The sequence below is a fragment of the Podarcis liolepis genome, assembly GCF_965112155.1.
Source record: "Podarcis liolepis genome assembly, chromosome: Z".
Lineage (NCBI taxonomy): Eukaryota > Metazoa > Chordata > Lepidosauria > Squamata > Lacertidae > Podarcis > Podarcis liolepis.
The window spans coordinates 21,527,826-21,548,058 of record NC_139570.1 but is presented as its reverse complement, the minus strand read 5'-3'; the positions used below and the strand labels follow the sequence as shown (position 1 = coordinate 21,548,058).

The 20,233-nt window shown below is 39.8% G+C and overlaps 1 protein-coding gene across 4 annotated transcripts in view; it reads right to left on the bottom strand.

Moving 5' to 3' along the window:
• The window catches only part of RPS6KA6 (ribosomal protein S6 kinase A6), a 63,520-nt gene that overhangs the window by 34,708 nt on the left and 8,579 nt on the right, over positions 1-20,233 (bottom strand). For 3 of the 4 annotated variants that reach the window (XR_014521287.1, XM_083484707.1, XM_083484709.1), the window contains exons 2-6: positions 15,849-15,908; positions 6,891-7,007; positions 2,198-2,279; positions 966-1,046; positions 214-293 (exon numbers count right to left, since the gene is read on the bottom strand). Coding sequence is in view for 3 of the 4 variants with exons in the window: in XM_083484707.1 (XP_083340833.1) it covers positions 214-293; positions 966-1,046; positions 2,198-2,279; positions 6,891-7,007; positions 15,849-15,908 (420 nt within the window). In the remaining variant the exon portion in view is untranslated. Of the gene's footprint in view, positions 1-213; positions 294-965; positions 1,047-2,197; positions 2,280-6,890; positions 7,008-15,848; positions 15,909-16,706; positions 16,818-20,233 lie in introns of those variants that run through there. The other variant, XM_083484708.1, reaches the window with a different exon arrangement.

Here is a 20,233-nt window from a genome sequence, read left to right as displayed (position 1 = left end):
TACTGGAAACTCTGCTCATTTAATTAAATAGGCCCAGCTACTTACAGTTTTCTAAGTTGGTATGTCTTTATGATATATGTACTAATGTATATTCAATATATATCATGCAATGCACAAATGTGGAAGGACAGGGTAAAAATGTAAAATTACAAGATAGTCCATTTTGCCTAATGTAAATATTAATTTTATTTTCAAAATTATAGAAATACGTACCTCTTTGGATAATCTTGTGAACACATCTCCTCCCCTGAGAAAATCCAATATTAAATATAGCTTCCCTTCAGTCTGAAAAGCTGATTTGAATAATCATAAGAATACTTCATCAAAATACTAAATTAATACCTGCATGCTTATCTAGAACTCTAAATATTTTAATACTATTTACAAATTAAAAGTACTCAAGACTTTTTCTACAGCAAAGATCTAATTTTGTATCCAATTTTACAATTAAACCTTTAAAGAAAGCAGACAAAAGCCATGAAAGTTAAATTCATCACATGCTTGCATTCTTATTTGCATAAGTAGAAACCTCAATCTAAATTCAAGTGAACTTTATTGAGACAAATAGGCTTCATGAGGGAGTAGAATTAGCACTACAATTTGGTCGTGTTGAGGCAGAAATTCCATATTTAGCAATGTGGTCACAGGCTACCAAGATGTCATACATTATCAGTGGTGTGAAGGGTCCTTTTAAAAATAGCTTCTTATAAAACTACAGCTATTTCCAGATTGTCCAAGAACAATTTTAAGACAGACCAAATAGTGCATTGAAGAGCTCATTCAGTCCAGGGATTGATCATTGTTAGTTTCATGCATGTTCACTATCCGTTTATCATGCGTTCATTCATAATTAAGTTCTATTTTGCTTTCCCATCAGTCAGCAAATTTCCCAAAAAAATCTGTAAGAAAATGCTTATTAGAATTTTCATTTAAATATGCATTTCAATGGACACAAAAATACTCACCATAGTGCAGTTTGACAATAAACGGATGATTTACTTCTACTAATATATCTCTCTCCATCTTTGTACGAACTCTATCTCGAACTGCAAACAGAAATGGCTGTTATCTATATTAAGCAAGCTACCTGAATTAAATAAGCCGCAGAAAACTTTATAAACAACCACAGTTTAGTTAAATGGCTATTTTGACTAAGAAATTGAGGGATAATATATACAACAGGCAGAATTCACCAAGGAGTTTCTGTACACAAACCACTAATGTTTATTCTACAAAATGACTCTCCTTCACTGGAGAAGGTTGGATGGCCATCTGTCAGGGATTCCTTAACTGTGATTCCTGCATTTCAGAGAATTGGACTAGATAACCCTTGGGGTCCGTTCCAACTCTACAATTTATGATTGCACTGGGTCACCAACCAGATTCACACACACTGCAACAAAAAAGTCAAGAGAAATTCACTGCAGTAGTATGATTTACAGGTATAACACGATATATATGGAGAGGCCATATTTTAAAATCCATAAATCACTGCCATATCTGTTTAAACCTTTATTAAGACAAGCCCTAAAAATATGTCATTTAAAGCTACGGAAGAAAGACATGATTTTGAAGAGAGTGTAGTCTTCAACCTTGTTTTCAGTGTTTAGGATAAATACTGGAACAAATGCCCCTCAACATGTGCAGAGTCCTTTTCACTTAACAGGGATATTCTGTCACTATATTTTACATCAAAATGAGCAACTGCCAGGCAGGATAAGCCCAGGCACTTTTTAGTCAGGAAATCAAGCACTGATTTAAGATGAAGGAAACAACTGGTTTAAACAGAAGTCTGCCATCATTAAGCCACACATTTTGAAATAATCAATAAGCAAGACCCATTGAACTATTTCAGATGTATGCCCCTGAGGACTGCAGCCAAACACTTCAGTCCTACAACATATTTACTTAGGATATAATTACCTTCAATTGAACTTGTAATTAACTTTAGTATAGTAATGATTATTAAACTATAAAACAAGGCATGGTTATAGAAAAATGTATTCACCTGGCCCCTAAAGATAAGTAATGAAGGAGTCAGGAAAGCCTCCCTACAGAGAGCATTCCACAAACTGGAGCCACAGCAGATAAGGCACGTTCTCCTGTTGCCACCCTCTGGGCCTCTGGTGTAAGGGGCACATGAAGAAGGGGCTTTAGCCAATGTACTGTATTTAAAAAAAAAAAAATGCAAGCAAACCTTTTAAAGAAGCTTTCTTCAGAACTTTCATTGCATACAGCTGTCCAGCATCAGGACCAAAAATTTTCCTCACGAGGAAAACCTAACCAGAGAACAGAGATTAAATATTTTACAAATGCTAACGAATTATGCACGATTGCTTTTGAAAAGCTAATGTGAACTTGTAATCCTTTAGTGCAGATGTTTTCAGACTTTTTGGGTCCATGGCTCTCTTGTCAAACTACATTATTTCTGCAGCACCGCTGTGGGGCTCAAAAGCCCATTTATGTCACCCCTTGCCTACAGAGCCTGCAGCCCCTCATCCCTCCATTGTGGAGGGTTCTCTCAGCCTCCTTCTCCTCTCCTTGGCAGTCCTCTGGGCAGCTACAGCTGCCCCCCCCCGGTCTCTGAGTTGCCCCCCTGCCCCAAAGTGAGGTGCCTCCTCACACTGCACCAGAGGGGCCTAGGAAGCACCCCCCGGCCAGCCCCAGAGGCACCATTCACCTGGAGAGCTTGTAGTCAGGACTGCTGCAACAGCTGTGCAAGCCTTTGGGAGGCAGAGATGCAAGAGGGCATCAGAGGAGGGAGGGAAGGAAAGTGGGACAGAGGCCAGTGTTGCCCGCGGCACCCCTGACCATCATTCAAGGCACCTCGGGGTGCCACAGCACATTGGTTGAAAACCACTGCTTTAGGGAAAGGTCTTGTTTCCCAAATCTATAAAGTACTAAACTGAAATGTTGCCACCTCTCACAATTATAAAGGCATGATAGGAAAAAGATTTGGGTGATCCGTTAGATTATACCTTATGGAACAGAATCCAGGTAAAAGCCCCTTTTAAATCTGCTCCAGTAAGAACCAGGAAAATGCACTTAAAGGTATACACTAGTTGTATAATTTTATTATTGAGTAAAATTACTAAAAAAGCATTAGCTATGTATTGGAGAAATTGTAATGTCACACGGTCATTTATCCACCTGCGGTGGCAATACCCCAAAGTCTTTTTGTTTTGGAAAAAAGTAGGCCTTACCACAAAACAAGATACCCACTTTGATCCTAAAACAGCACTTCTATCATACTACTCACAAACTGATCAACAGCTTTCCCAGAAGAATCTTATTACTCACCTGATCAATGCAACATGGCTTACAATTGCAAGGTATTAGAAGACTGTAAATGCAGACCTATTTTGAGACCTCACACCCCCGGGACTTAACATTAATGGACAAAGTGACAAACCATGTCTAAGAGAGTTGAATAGACAAGAAAACCACTGCTTTTCAATCAACCTGGCACAGTTTTATTACATATGCAACATTGATAGAACATGGTTATAGACATCCTAGGACAAATGACAACTTGCGGAATGATACCTGTTTAAAAACTTAAATGTTACTACATATACATTTGGTGCTTCAGGAGGTGTTTAAGAAGTAAAAATGATAAAATATTTTTAGGGGAATGATTACTGAAGTACGCACATGGTACATGCTCCAGTGTTGAAGTCAAAATACAAACTTGCTTTCAGGCAAGCAGTAAGTCTGCAGATAAGGAGAATCCCCGGACCACCAAGTGGCCAATATGATAATATGTCAGATTAGAATAATCCTTCCCTTACCTAGCTGACCTGGTTTTTTCTAGTCCCAATTCTACAAACTGAATACTACAGAAATAAAAACTTAATACAGGCAACCCCAATTTATGCACAGGTTACGTTCCAAGGCACCACGCATTTAAGTGAAACCGCATATATCTGAAGCAACATTGAAAAAGCCTGAAAACTTTGTTTTGTCCCCACCCCATTCTGCCCATTTGTGACATTTTCAGGGTACTTCCAGATTCAGCACAATGTGCATGGGCACAATCGTGCACATACTGAACCGCACAAATGGGGGGGTTGCTTTTATATCCACAGCATGAACTAATTAAGAAGCTGTGTACTCATGTAAAATAGAGGCTAACTTGTACCTACTCTTCCATGTGACCTATAAATATTAAACACAAAGGTGAACTATTGGGTTTCTGGGGGAAGAGGAAGGGAACTGACAGAGAACCACATAAAAATACTTGCTTTGAAATATTACTTAGACTTTAAATTATTTGCAAACCTGTAAAATTTGCCAGTTTGACTTCTTCCCAGGTACTCTAGATATATGAAAGCTCCCACTCTTAATTCATTTACTCTGATACTGGTGCAGAGGCTAACTATGTCAAGTCACACCATGCTTAAAAAAGATTATGAACTACCCTTAGCCCCCTTCCCCCAACTTTACTTTCATTTTTATAACCTAGGCATGCTATAACATTATTTCAGTCCAAGTGTTTTAGCTGAAACTAGTTAGCAAACCAACTTTCAATAATAGCTGTTAACTGTCATTTGGATCTAACAGCTGGTAACAAAACTGCTGATTCAGATGTAACACTTAACCATAGTTAACAATGAAACATACAGTGGTGCCCCGCAAGACGAATGCCTCGCAAGACAAAAAACTCGCTAGACGAAAGGTTTTTTTTGTTCGCGATTTGCCTCGCAAGACAAATTCCCCTATGGGCTTGCTTCGCAAGACGAAAACGTCTTGCGACTTTGTTAAACCGTTTAAACCGTGCTTCGCAAGACGAAAAATTCGCTAGACGGCAAAAATTGCGGAACGAATTAATTTCGTCTTGCGGGGCACCACTGTAGCGGGAAGGAAAGTATAAAATACAGTGGTGCCCCGCAAGACGAAATTAATTCGTTCCGCAATTTTTGCCGTCTAGCGAATTTTTCGTCTTGCGAAGCACGGTTTAAACGGTTTAACAAAGTCGCAAGACGTTTTCGTCTTGCGAAGCAAGCCCATAGGGGAATTCGTCTTGCGAGGCAAATCGCGAACAAAAAAACCTTTCGTCTAGCGAGTTTTTTGTCTTGCGAGGCATTCGTCTTGCGGGGCACCACTGTAGCAGTGGATAACCTTTGACCCATAAGGCACTGATGAACTTCCAAGTCCCATCAGCCCTAGCAGGCATGGCCAATGACAAGGGATAATAGGAATTGTAGTTGAGTCCCTATGCCTGATATAAAAGAAGATGATATAAGCGGGAAGGGAACACTCCTGATCCTCTAACCATTGATTGGTTAACTTTCCATTAGGCCTATAAATAATATAATCAATTTTAAAATTGTTATAAAATGTTAATATCATATAAAAATATTTCCACACCACCCAATTTTGAATTTTCAGTGTAAAACCTATCTATAAGTAAAACTGCTAATGAAAAATAAAAATGCATTATTTAAGTTGTGTTGAATCTAGCAACTCATTCCACAAACACGCACATTTTAGTGTTTTAATAGTAGTGGAGATGAATACACATCCGTTTAAGGGTCACTTTCACAGCTTTCCAATTATTAGTTATATGCCACCCATCTGACTGGGCTGGCCCAACCACTCTGGGCATCTTCCAACAAATTATAAAACCACAGTAAACATCAATTGTGTTGGCTAATCGTTTACGCTCAGTAAATAAAATACAGTGGTGCCTCGCAAGACGAAATTAATTCGTTCCGCAAGTCTCTTCGTCTTGCAAGTTTTTCGTCTTGCGATGCACGGTTTCCCATAGGAATGCATTGAAAATCAATTAATGCGTTCCTAGGGAAACCGCCTTCAGACCAGGTCCGGGGACAGTCTGTCCCCGGACCTCTTCTGAAGGCTGGGGGGGGGACAAGGGCTTTTCTTCCCACCCCCAGCATTTTAAAAAACCCCGGGACAGCGGAGGACTTCTCCGCTGTCCGGGCGATCTTAAAATGCTGGCGGGCGGCATTTTAAAATCGCCCCGGGACAGCGGAGGACTTCTCCGCTGTCCGGGGCGATTTAAAAGCCCCTGGGAAGGCAGGCAGGGGGGACAAAGACTTTTGCCCCCCGCCAGCCTTCAGAAGAGGTCCTGGACCTCTTCTGAAGGCGGGCGGGGGGCGAAAGTCTTTGCTCCCCCCCGCCTTCAAAAGCCCTCCGGGACAGGCAGGCAGGGGGGAGCAAAGACTTTCGCCCCCCGCCTGCCTTCAGAAGGTGTTCCCGCCCCGCCGCCCGGCTTCGGAGCACCGTTCCGAAGCTGGGCGGCGGTGGGAGGTGTTCCCGCCCCACCGCCCGGCTTCGGAGGAGCCTTCCGAAGCCCGGCGGCGGGTGGAGGTGTTCCCGCCCCACCGCCCGGCTTCGGAGGAGCCTTCTGAAGCCCGGCGGCGTCGGGAGGAGGTGTCCCCGCCCCATCGCCAGGCTTCGGAGGAGGTCCGAGGACAGTGGGGAAGACGCGCTGCGCTTCCCCGCTGTCCCTGAGATTTCCCTATGGGCTGTCGTCTTGCGAAGCAAGCCCATAGGGAAATTCGTTTTGCGAAGCGCCTCCAAAACGGAAAACCCTTTCGTCTAGCGGGTTTTCCGTCTTGCGAGGCGTTCGTCTTGCGGGGTACCACTGTATGCCGTTTCCATCTTCCACCAAAAGCAATATGTACTGTTTCATCATAAAAATGACTAAAATACTTTCGAAAAGTAAAACGTCTTGTGAAAGCAGTGGAGAAGGTATTAGTGTATGTACTTTGTAAATTTACTATAATAACTCTCCAACATAGATAGCTCACTATACAGTCATTAAATACAAATCAAGTATGTCTTTAGATGAATGAACAGAACCAGAAATCAAATATGACATGAAATTGCATTATTTAGAATAAACAGTTCTAGTTTTGTCTTACCTTTCCAAATGATCCTTGACCAAGGACTTTAAGTAATTCAAATTGTGCAGGATCTGCTTTTTCACATCCTTCTTTCACATGATGAGTAATAGGTATCTCTTTCACAACTCCTTCATCCTATTCAAATAAAAATGAATAATAACGACCACTGAAATAATAATCTTTACTGCCCCCATCTGTCTACTTTACTGTTTGTGAAGGGGAAATTATTTATAATTTATTATTCATACAATCTACAGCTAGTGCTATAAAAATAAGCTGCTCTGCCCATAGATGTATAATCATAAACAATATACCACTACCACCTATCAGAAGCCCTACTACAAATTATCCAAAAAGTGAGGATGGGTGATGGGTTGGATGTTAGCCAACAAACTGAAGCTGAATCCTGAAAAGACAGGAGTGTTATATGTTCAAATTTCTGATGTCGAGAAGGAGAGAAAACAGCCTGTTCTGGATGAGGTTGCACTCCCCTGGAAGGAGCATGTTCGTAGCCTAGGACTATTCCTAGATCCAGCATTGTCAATTGAGGCCACTGGTGGCTGGGTTTGCCTATTTTCAGCTACAACTGATTTGCCAGCTACAGCCTCTTTTGGACAGAGATTATTTGGTCACTGTACTCCATGCTCTGGGAAATTCCAATGTGCTCTACATGAGGCTGCTGAAGTAAACTTCAACTAGTCCAGGTGTCTGCAACCTTTAAGACAAAAAGAGCCACTTGGACCCGTTTCCGAAGGGAAAAAAAACTGGGAGCCGCAAAACCATTGCGACATTTTAAACAAATATATCCCTGGAGCCGCGATCTGACAGCGGGCGGGAAGGTGACGTCGGGACGGTGCGTGACTAACGCACGCACCACCCCCATGCGACGTCACAGCCAGTACAGCGCCCGCCACAGTGGGGAGTGTCGGGGCGCACAATGCGCCTCCTCCCCTCGCTAGTATCCGCCCCGGCAAAGGTGTAAAAGACAAAGGTATAAAAGAGCCACATGCGGCTCCGGAGCCGCGGGTTGCAGACCCCTGAACTAGTCCAAAATGCAGTGCCCAAAGTATTGGCTGGGGTTGCTTTTAGAGCACATATGATCTATATAACCCCTTGTTTTAAAATAGCTGCCTGGGCCACCAGTTCATTACCAGGCTCAAGGTGCTCATTTTAGTATTTAAGCCCAAAAAAACATGGGCTCCAAATATCTGAAAGACCATTTGCTTCCTTACAAACCCGCTTGGTTGTTAAGATCATAGTACTGGATGCCCTGTGGCATCCACTTAGTGGTAGAATTCCCTCCCCATTTAGATTTAGATTTAGATTTAGATAAATTTATTGTCATTGTCCATATATACACAGTATACACAACAACGAAAATCAAACACCCACCCAAAGACCGGGTTCACATATACATTTGCACGTATCTCCGACACTCTCATCCTATTTAGACATAATCTATAAAACATAACATAATCCAGAATATAGCATGACCTATTAAAGGCATAACATAACCTAAAACCTATCTCATTCCTTCTACTCCCTGCTTACTAAACCTTGCAACTGGCCCTGAGATCATTATTTAGTGCAATCAGAGCTCTTGGATAGAAACTATTCAGAAGGCGTGTGGTTTGTGTTTTCATTGTCCTATATCTTCTGCCCGAAGGCAATAGTTCAAAGAAGTTGTGAGCAGGGTGGGTGGGATCTCTCAGAATATTATGTGACTTCTTCAAGATGCGAGACGTGAAGATCTCATCCAGGGTTGGTAGTCGGAGCCCAATAACATTCTGGGCAATTTTAATTGTTCTCTGTAAAGCTTTTTTATCCGTTTCAGAGTTGCTCCCATACCACGATAATATACTATAGGTTAAGACACTCTCGATGGTACTATGATAATAGGACAGAAGTAGGTGCTGGGATAGATTCAGTCCCCTGAGCATTCTCAGGAAATACAACCTCCCCTGCACCTTCCTCACAACCATATTAATATTTGCAGTCCATGAGAGGTCCTCCGAGATATAAATGCCCAGGTATTTAAAACTACCAACCCTCTCCACTTCCTCGCCATTTATGTGCAATGGTAAAATTACACTTTTCTTTCTCCTAAAGTCAATTATGAGTTCTTTGGTTTTTTTTGGTGTTAAGCATAAGATTATTTTCTTTACACCATTGAATTAACCCCTGTACTTCTTTCCTATAAGCAGTCTCATCGTTCTCACTGATGAGCCCCACCACTGTCTGGCCTCTTCACTATACAACTGTTCAGGAATACTGATGACACACCTCTTTACCCTGGCCTTTGGCACCTGAGATTCATGTTTACAGAAACCCACCTATTCTGGTGAATGTAGAATGTTTTAATTGTTTTTAATTCCGAGTTTCAAAGTGTTGTAACACACCCTGAGACCTGCTGGTGAAGAGCAGTGATAAATAATATTTAAATAATAATAATAATGGGAAGGACAATTCAGGCCTCTATGATCCTTTCATAGTAGACTGTTCCTTTTTCTATTGAAAAGCTCCTGTTTTTAGGGAACCACAGTGGGGAGGATACTGCAGGCAATGGTTACAACATTGTCCAAGTCCTCTCAGAGACATAGTCTCTAGCAGATCCTTATATTGGTTGTGAGGAAGCAACAAGATTATCAGACCTTGAGAGTAATTCATTGTCTACAAACAGAAAATAAATGCTTAGGATATGAAGCATGTTGCATGTTTTATCAACGTAAAATTACAAATCACTGTGCAAGGTAGTGTAAGTTTGGGACTATGGGTAAAATGTTGCTTAAATGGGTAAAATGTTTGACAAAGTGTTTACAGTTTAAGTAGGCTAAGTGGTTAGAAGTTAGGTGTGAAACGAGGTGAATAAAACAGAGATGACAGTCTCATAGTCATGGGGGAAGGAGAAGGCTAGGAATGCCTTTCACCACTTTCCTCTGGTTTGCCAACTACAGCTGTTCCTGGACAAGGATAGCTTAACCACTGTCGTCCACACATTGGCAACTTCAAGGCTAGATTACTTTAATAGGTTCTATATGGGGCTGCCCTTGGGTCTGATTCAGCAGCTCCAGCTGGTGCAGAATGCTAGTATTTCGTTTATTTGGTCTGCCATCTTGATTCAACATGGCACTTGGTGTCTAAACATAGGAAATCTGCCTCTTCCACCTTGGGAATCCTCATGCCAAGTTCAGTGAAAATATTTTCAGAGGCATCCAAAACTGCATAGGTTGCAACTGTCCTGCCAAATTTGGCAATGCTGTCTTCAGAGCCATCCAAATTAGTACTGGTTGGAACTATTGGTTCAAATTTGGCAAAGTCGTGGTAAACTGGGTAACAATATCTTCAGAGGCATACAAATGGATGCTTAACGCCAAATTGGGCAAAATCACACCAGTCATGTTTCTGTCCAGCATCTTGATTCAGAATGACAGCCAGAAGCTCCACATTAACAAAAATTGCTGTCCGAACCTCAGGAACCTTCATGCCAAGTTTGAATCAGTGCAGTTTGTACCAGTCATACGAAAAATCAGACAAAGTCGTGCCCAAGTCACGTTTTGGACTATCATCCTAATTTGAAAGTGCATCCAGTGTTCCAAGGTTGATAAAAAAAATAGCTGCTCCCATGTCAGGAACAATTGTGCCAAGAATGAAATTGGTGCAGTTTGCACCCACTGCACTGAAAATCCAGTGAAGTTACACCAAAGTCATGTTTCAAGCTGCCATCTTGATTCAAAATGGCATCCAGTGTTCCAACATCAACAAAAACCACCACCCTCACCTCAGAAGCCTTCATGGTTTAGCAATAATAGCTCAAGAGGCATCTACATGGAGAATAAACAAAACACTTTCCAAAATATATAGTAGATAATGAATATATACAATGTTCTCAGACATTTACTGCTTGAATTTCAAAAGATGGTATTAATCAACAAAGCAAGTTATTACCTCAATGTGCATAAAATACCTTAGACACCTCAGTATCTGAATAACTGTTCCAGTTCCTCACAGTGATGAGAAATATAGAAAATAAAAGGCTTACATTTTCAAAACTGAATATTTAAGATGTGTAACAACAAATCTGCTTTGTTTTTAAAGAACTCAGTTTCTTCCAACAATGCACTGAAGATATAAACACCACTAAGAACTTCAATTGTCTATAAATGCTGACATCTTTCCCTCACATAAGATTAGAAGGCATCTAAGTACTGTCCTGACACATATTAAAAATTCATCCCTCCTTTTCTTAAGGAAAAAACAGTTAAAATGCTAGTATTCATGTTGCCTAGTGACAGAAAAAACAGAAGTCATATCAATAAGCTCTAATAAAATCTTCAATAGCTACTGATGCCACACACAAGACATTCAACAATGCTGTTTTCATATTTCAATAAACTGGAACATTTGCATGAAAAACCATTTTAGTCATTCATCTGTTTCTATTTTCTTCTTCCACCTTAAGTTACTATCCTATGACATCACAATTTGTTTCTGTGGAACTTGGCAACAGTCATTAAATAAGAATTCAACAGGAAAAAGCAATCATACAATTGTCCATGGAATAGTCTCCTGTAATATAAATCCAAGGTCCTGGCTGAGTAATTTTAGATCCCATGTGCTATTCAGTTATATTCATTAATTTGAAAAAACGGCATTCAGTGTATCCTAAGAATTGAGTAGCAACCCCGTAATGTAACAAAAGAAAAGAACTTGGTCACTCAACAGCTGTTCAGTGTGGGCAGCAGCAAAAGAAGCAGAGCATAAGTATCAGGGAGAGAAACCAGGTTTTATCAACAGTATAGTGCTCTCAATCACTTGACTTTTGTTTCAGATTTAGCCTTCTGCACATTTTGTTCCTTGGACTACAGCTCTTTAAACCTCTGTTGTCTTCTACTTTCTTCCTGCTATTGTAGTCCTATCTTCATCTAACTACAAGTTTGATCTGCTAAAGCCAACTTCCTTTAGTTTCTCTACTCCAGCCCCTTAATTAAGATGTCACAATTCAGAATATCTGCAACATAAATGAAGGTCCAGGGGGGTAGTCCAGAATATTGTACCAATTCTGCTGCAGGTTGTCAAGCTGGTCCCACAGTACTATTACTTCTTCTTCTTCCCCCACCCTGACTTTATTTTTATTTTTTTTGAAAATTCTTTTTATTTTATTTCTGACATATACACCAACAAAAAAACCCCCCACAAACAATCCAAAAAGGATAAAAAAGAGAAAAAAAGAAATAAAGCAAAATACAAAGTCACATAACAAAAACATTAGATTCATACTGTATTGTTGAACTGACTTCCCTCCACCACGGTTTGAGCTGTATCCCAATGTTTTCTTCTGCAGAATCTTTTTACCACTTTTATCTCTACATCGCCGGTTTGATATTACCCATACTGTAATTTTAATATTTCCTAAATTTGTTTCCATGTATGTAATGAATTTGTTCCAATCATTAATAAATTTGGTGTTTTTCTGATACCTGATCTTCTGTGTCATTTTTGCTAACTCTATATACTCGAATAACTTAATTTGCCATTCTCTGATAGTTGGGATGTTGGGTGTTTTCCAGTTCTGCGCTAACAATATTCTGGCTGCTACCGTTGCATATTGACTTTAAAGCCAAAAAAATCAGATCACCCTGACTTTAAAGCCAAAAAAATCAGATCACACAACCACCATCACAGCCAAAGTTGAGCAACCAAGCTATGAACAAGTCATCCATCCTTTTCAGGTCCTGATTTGAAGAACTTGCTCTGTCTGCCCTATGACCTATAAACACCAACCTCACTCACTGTTTCCTTGAATACTCATTGTTATGTAATTTAGAACTGCATGTGGTATTTTATTGCTTGTAAAATAAAGTATCAGGTATGAATATTATGGTGTGTGTGTTTTTAATGCAGATACTCTCCTTGCCTAAACTAAGACTTCTTTCGTTTTAAAATGAAGCACACTACTAATAAGCAGGAGTCCGCAGCTTAATAAAGGCGGCAACAATTTTGCACGGAGGTTCCATTCCTGGCCCCCACACATATCAGCAGAACATGGATAAGCACCTCCTGCCCCAATTCGGCCCTCATTTTGCCTTCTTCCAGGTCCAAAAGGACCTGTGCATTGGCAGTCGCAAATCAATTGGACACACCTAAAATGGTTGCTGCCTCTATCACACTGCTTCAGTAACAAAAAAGCCACAACTAGCAGAAGCCACCTTCTAACAAATGTGAGACAATAGTTCCGTCAGATCTAGAGTCCACAATCCTAGGACTACTTGGCACCTGGCCCTGTCCTCCAAAGCTCTTATTTTCCCACTTCTTTCCTGTTCATACAGCCTTTTATATTACCCAGGCTTTACATCCGCTCCTATACAGCCCGCTGCCAAGTCGACTCTACTTCCTTTAGTTACTCTATTCTTGACTCCAGTTCCTCTCCATCCCCAGCATAGAACTATTCCTCAATTCTAGACTTCTTCAGAGTTGCCTTTCACCTAAATTTAGCTATCTCTTTTGCACTTTGTAACAAAGCACTCTTGGCTACAACAGCAAGCTGCTTATCAAAAAGCAGGACTGAATCAAAAATAACTCCCAGGTTCCAAAGCTGTTCCAACCCCATAAATTATAGGAAGATCTATCATCACTTCTTACTTGTCTGAATTCAACTTCAATCTGTTACCCCTCTTCCACTTGACCATAGCTTCTGGACACTGATTTAGGACAAAGATAACAGCATTTGGAAACTTAGTAACTTAAATTTAGAGTTGGATGTCATCAGCATATTTGATTAAGACTGTTGTAAAACCACTAATGAAGAAACTCTCTTCAAACCTTGAAGATTTTAACCAATCATCAGCTGGTCAAAAATACCCACAAATCACCTTCTTAGGCAAGCTACTTGAGCAAGAGGATGAAACTGATTGTCTCGTTTCATTTCAGTCTAGTTCTAGGCTTGTTCTTGGCACAGAAACTGCCCTAGCCAACCTAATGGATAACATATGCCAGGATAAGGGGAGTGCTTTCAGAGGCAACGAAGTACTGACAGTTATTTATAAAGCACTTCACAACACTAGGCACCTACTGGAATGGCCCCTCACCCACCAAATACCCTGTTGGAATGATTCCAGAGATAGGGGAAGGCAGGCAAAGACCAGCTCCAGGGCTGGGCTGCTCTTATTTTAAGCTTGTGTGGCTTTTAACGTATTAATTACATTTTATTAATATTGAAAACTGGACTGGGGACATGTCTCAAATATTCTCTATCTCCAGTCAGACACAGAAATCTTTTTCTGCCTTTGTCCATGTTTCAATGCCTTCCAAACTAACAACTTCCCTTCCCTTCACAAAATATGCACTGTAAGGATTCTGTGTTGTCTCAGCAATCATAATGTTTGTAAATGATATTTCATGCCATCACATCATCTGAGCCAATCTGTGTATTGCCACCAAGTGCAAATAAGGTATACTGCCAGACATTAGAGGAATGGGGAATATGAAACATCCCCTACAACAGTCTTCCCTAACCTGGTCCCCTTCAGATGTTGCTGGACTATAACTACCATCATCCCTGACCATTGAAAAAGCTAGCCAAGCTGATGGAAAGACACCAGGTTGAGGAATCCTGCTCTTAATGTATGCAATACTCAGAATCATGTGTGCCTAATATCCAAGATAGCACTCATTGCCTAATATCCAAGATAACACCCAGGCTTTGCATTCCATAGATTGCTTATGTAGTCACTATATATAGCACTAATATATAAACCAAAGAAGAAGCCAACTAATAAAAAAAATTAGACCCAATAGCACATCACTCAGATGCCAGTACTGATGTTAGAGACCTAGAAGTTTTGCTTACAGGTCAATCATTAGAAAACAAAAAACAGTATTTAAAATAAAATACTTTCACTGGATCCCCTGAGAAAGAATTTGGAAATTATTTACGGCATTAGACTTTACTATATGATTATCAGTCAAATGAAAATCAGAGCAAAGTAACACCACACAGAAAGTCTAAGGAAATTAAATACAATCCAGAACACTGTTTGTATACCTTTACTGGACAGAATGCCTATAAAATTAACATATTTGCCATAAACACACTTGAGTCTATTTCAGGCTGGCTGGTACTGCTCAAAAGTAATTTAAACATCAGAAAATGTTGTAGCATTCCAAAGTGGTGGTGATGATGATGATGGTGGTGATTCATTTATTTATACCTCACCTTTTTCCCTGGCGGGACTCAAGGCAGCTTACAGATAAAAACAAATGCCACTAAAAACATAGTGTCTTATGATAAAACATTTTAAGAACTATTTTTTTCTTTCAACCAGGCTTGTAACTAGCACCATCTAAATTGCCTATGGCAAATAAGCATGGTTCCATTCCAAGTGATCAGCAAGAGCTTTGCATAACAGGCCCTCTCCATTTGTTAAGGCTATAAATGACTAACCAGCACATGTAAGCAGGCAGGCAAAAAATAGTTCTGTGAACTATTAAGTATTAAGCATTTATTTTCAAGACTGCTTTCAGTAACAATAAAAATAGATTCTAAAAATTATAATAATTTGTAGTTACTTCTTCCTTCTGAAACAAAATGTCATTCAGGCTGCCTGCTGCCAGTATACGGCTTTCCTCACCCAAACAAGCATCAGATATGTATCCAACACATATGGAACAAAAATTCATTAAAAATACTACTTGATTTGCATCAATACTGCAAATCTTGAAAGTCAAACTATTTCAAGCAAGGTTAAACATTACCTATGTGCATCACCTATGTCATACACTCGGGCACATAGGGGAAAAAATCCTGAACTTTTCTACTGAAGAAGCAGGGTAAATTTCTATTACTTCTCTTTTACCTCTCATTTTGTCCTCCAAGTTTTCTCCTAGTTTGGTTCCTAAATAAAGCATCCAAAAGAAAACATGAAACTCAAAATATTTTGATGGCAATTCCCACCCTTAAGAACTTATGCATGAACTTACTTCATAGGAATATGGTTCTCCTTCCTCCATAGGTTCATCCACCACTCTAATGCCATTCAGCTGCAGAAATAAATGAAAAATGAGGTTAAACAGAAAACTTGAATAGAATTGCAGAATATATCCAATACAAGTGTACTGGTCATCACATAATCCCTAATTAAATATCTTATTTAATAACCTTTCCAGAACACTGCTCAGAAGGGCAGAAATCTTAACTTCCCCCATTAATTTCAATAATGTACAATTGCCTAACTCCTCTTAAAAAATGCATGTTTTCTGCAGAGAAAAAGACATAAAGCTGAACGACCAGAAGTTTCAGATTATTTATACCTCTGGGTAGTATAAATACTTTAGATAATGTCAAATGGGTATTTTTAAAATTAAAACACCAATTAGTACGGATTCCTGTTCTGGAATTATAGTTGGAACCTGATTTATTTTTTGTTTTGTTTTTCTTTTTAATCAATTACTTAAATTGCCTTGATTTAAAAGTCAAATCACCCAATTGACAGTTTTCAAATAGGTAAAGGTCATAAAAAGGGGAAATAACTGTCTGTCCATATGGCTTCTATGGTTCTAACTAGAAGAAGGAAATTTATGAAGAAGCATTAGAAAAATTCTTAAAAGTTCAACAGCTAAGGAAGAATATGGCTTTCAATGAGTAATCATGTATGCATGTTTTGTAACAGAATCGCCTGTTTGAAAGCAAGATAATTAGCAAGATGGCTCAGAGGGTCTGCCTCTACGAAGGAAACTGCCCTATACAGAGTTAGATCATTGGTTTATCTAGTTCAGTATTGTCCACACTGACTGGCAGAGGATTTCCAAAGCTTTTGATTGAGTTTCTCCCAGCCTCACCTGGAGACACAAGGAGCTGAACCAGGGATCTTCTGCACGCAAAGCAGATCTACAGCAGTTCTCTACTAAATCTAATTTTATTACAATTGCCTCCATTTAATAAGAGCCGTAACTGTGCTAAGTTACGAGTTGCTAAATTTGATTAAACAGTTGAATCATACAAACAAGGATATGCACTTGCTCCGACATGTAGAATAGTAATAATTAAAAACTGGAAAAACCTGCTAAAGACAATTATTCATTTTGCTATATTAATTACCAAACAAGTCACCCTCCTGTGGTGTGCATACATATATATCATTACAACAAAACTACAAAACTTCCTGAGAAGTTCTTCCCCATTTTATCCTCATAACAACCCTGAGAGGCAGCATAGGATAAGAGATAGCAATTTGCCTATGGGACTGAATGGCTATTTGAACTCTTTAGTCAAATGTTTTTCCAATGGAAAATTATAAAATTTAATACACTTACAAAGAGAAGATATATATTACTTGGGAAATTATTTCCACTGCAAGAAAAAAGGGGAGACTCTTCTCATTCAGCCAATCTGGATTCAGTCCCAGCATCAGCAGTCAACACAGAGGGCACCTGCTGAAGCCCACTGCTGAGTCAGTCAGCTACTGCTCTCTGTGGAAGCTGTGGCCAGGCTGAATTCCCAGTTGAGCAGCAATAATACACAGACAATTTCCCACTACAAGGCATTCCTGGCGCCTGTGCTCAGACCATATCTGAAGCTCTGTGTGGCTTCCTGTACTAAGATATTGAGTTTGAGTGTTGCTGGGAACAGGAGATTGCAATCTGTTGCACAAATCCTCGGCGGGATTTGTAAGGATCTTGCCTGCCTCCTTCTCCAAAAACGGTGTAAGTCTATTTAGACTCTAAGTTTACTTCATTGAATCCTTCTCACACTTTCAGTTTAGTAAAGTGTAGAATGTGTTATGCTATAGCAAAGATAACTTTCTTCAGTTCACACATTGAGCATTGTCTCCCAGGTAGCACTGTTAATCTTAGATCTAGTTTTTAAAGTGCCCAAAGGCAAACTTGGAAAATACATGGCCATGCCACACTTTCAATAAGGTAAAAGCAAATACAGGAATCATATAGACTTCCCAAAGTATACTGGTGAGTAAGAAGGGCACTTAGTTTCTCCTGCACCTGCAAAGTCTTCCTTGAAAATGCATTCCAGCATTAAAACAGAAAGACTGTGTTGACAACCAAACATTTTTCTTGTAACATCTAGTTGGCCCTAAACTTTGACTTCATTTAAAGAAGGGGAGAATACTTCAAACAGTGCTTTTGAGAAACACGTTAAGGCAACTCCTGCAGTCCCACTTCAGATGAAACAGGAGTATAGAGACTGCCTTAAAACACTTCTCAAAAGTGCAGTTTGTGCACTTCTCTGGCAAGACCATACATGGACAGCAGCACAGTTACCACTGCTGCTCAGCCAACTGCTGGAGAAGTGTAGGAACTGCTTCAAACAGTGCTTTTGAAAAGCATTTTAATCCCCACTCTTCAGCAGATCAGTGGAGAGTAAATCCTTCTGCCTTGCCCACACAAGCTTGTTCCCTGCTGGGAGCAGGGCATGCAGCCAAGGCAAAATTAAACCCTGACCTCCCACCCATCAGCTAACATCATCAGTCACATCAGTGGATGGGCATGGTTAAGGGAAATGGTCTTTCAGGTCAAGATTGGTTCATAGACCAGAGGTTCCTCACCCTTGCCTTAGGAGGTCTGCCCAGCAAGTGTGCTTTGTCTTGCCACCACCACCAACTGATCTGAACAGCTTCAAAAGCATCAGCAGTTAATTTCTACTGAAAGAAGTTAAACACATTCACTGCATTCTAATATCTGGATTTGGTTGCTCGAATATTACTTTTCAGTCTCAAACAACTAACTTCATTATCAACACAGACATAACAAAATTATCATGTAAACCAAGTCCACTATTTGATTATTATTTTCAACAAAAGCTTAATATTCAAAGCACCATTCAATCACCGCAAAGAACAAATTAAATGCTTGCTATCAATAAAACAGCAAGTCTCAAAAGCCTCTTGTGTTTACATTCACACGTAAAGCAATTAAGCATTTACCTAAAATAAAATACCTTTCTGCAGATGCCAGCCCAATCTACCCCGTAAGTAGTAGCAGCTTATATAAATTTTGATTATTCTTACTAAATATGTTTTAAATAATCTATTTTATATACATTAAATTTCTTCTGGCACAACAAAAAATCATTTCTTGTTTTGAAACCCTAAATCCATTGATACATTAGCTCCCCAATAAAGACACATTTCCAGCAAACTGAAAGGTTAGGGCAATTGTTTTTCTATGCAGAGACAAACAAGGGGCTAGTGAAAACAAATACTCATATGGAAGAGAGAGTTCTGCAACATTAATTGAACACCCCCCTCCTCATATTGGGGTCCATAAACTGAGTTTGAATTCTGGAAAGACGGAGGCATGGTGAGTGGCTCCTCGATCTGAGAAATAGTCAGTTGTCTGTATTGAATTGGTTCAACTCCCTCTGGTGGAGCAGGTGCACAGTCTGGGGGTACTCTCTCACTTCTAGGCCTCTAAAATATGTATCCTGTATGTGGGGGGGGGGGACGTACTATGAAACTAATGAAGCTTAAGCTTCAGGGCCCCTAATCTCAGAAGGGCCCCTGAAACAACTTTAGTCCACATTGTTTTTAAAAAATGGCCTAGTACACCCAATTTTTGCTGCACGACTCAAACTGATTTTTTTTAATGTATATATTTCAACAATCTCAAGGTCTGAGAGTCAATAGCACAGATGTTTTGAAGGAGTTGTGATCTATCATAGAACAACCCCATTGAAGAAGATAATAGATTTTTAAAAGTTTAAGTGAGGTATGGAGAAGCTTTGACCCTCCAGATGTTGCTGAACTACAACTCCCAACAGCCCCAGCAAGCATGGTCAATGGACTAGGATGATGGGAGCTGTAGTTCAGCAACTAAGTTTCCCCACACCTGTTCTAGGTACACAATGTCAACAGGATGACCTATATCTATATGCCTGCGGACACTCTGTATACTTTCTTTTACAAATCGTGCACTGGACAGGATTGTGTTGTTGCTAACACAAACTGGGAATCTATAGAGTAAGTAACAACAGGTCAGATTTAGACAAGACCCAAAACTCAGAACTACACTGCCTGAAAATAGGTATAACACATGGACTTCAGATTTAGACAAAACCCAAAACTCAGAACTACACTGCCTGAAAATAGGTATAACACATGGACTTCAGTGTGAGCTTGAGTGTCACTATGGCTTCATCAAAGTTTTTTTTCAAAAGCTTGAGAAAACCTTTCTTCAAAAGCTTTAGAAAACTATGGTTGTTGCACTTTTTAACCTAGCTCCACAAAATTCCCACCACTCTAGAATTTTATTGGAAGGGGCAAAGCATAACCACCAAATATTGTCCACCAATATTTTGGACCGGGGGAGAAGAGAATAAGTAATGCAAGTATTGTACCCCTTCCCTGGTTGAA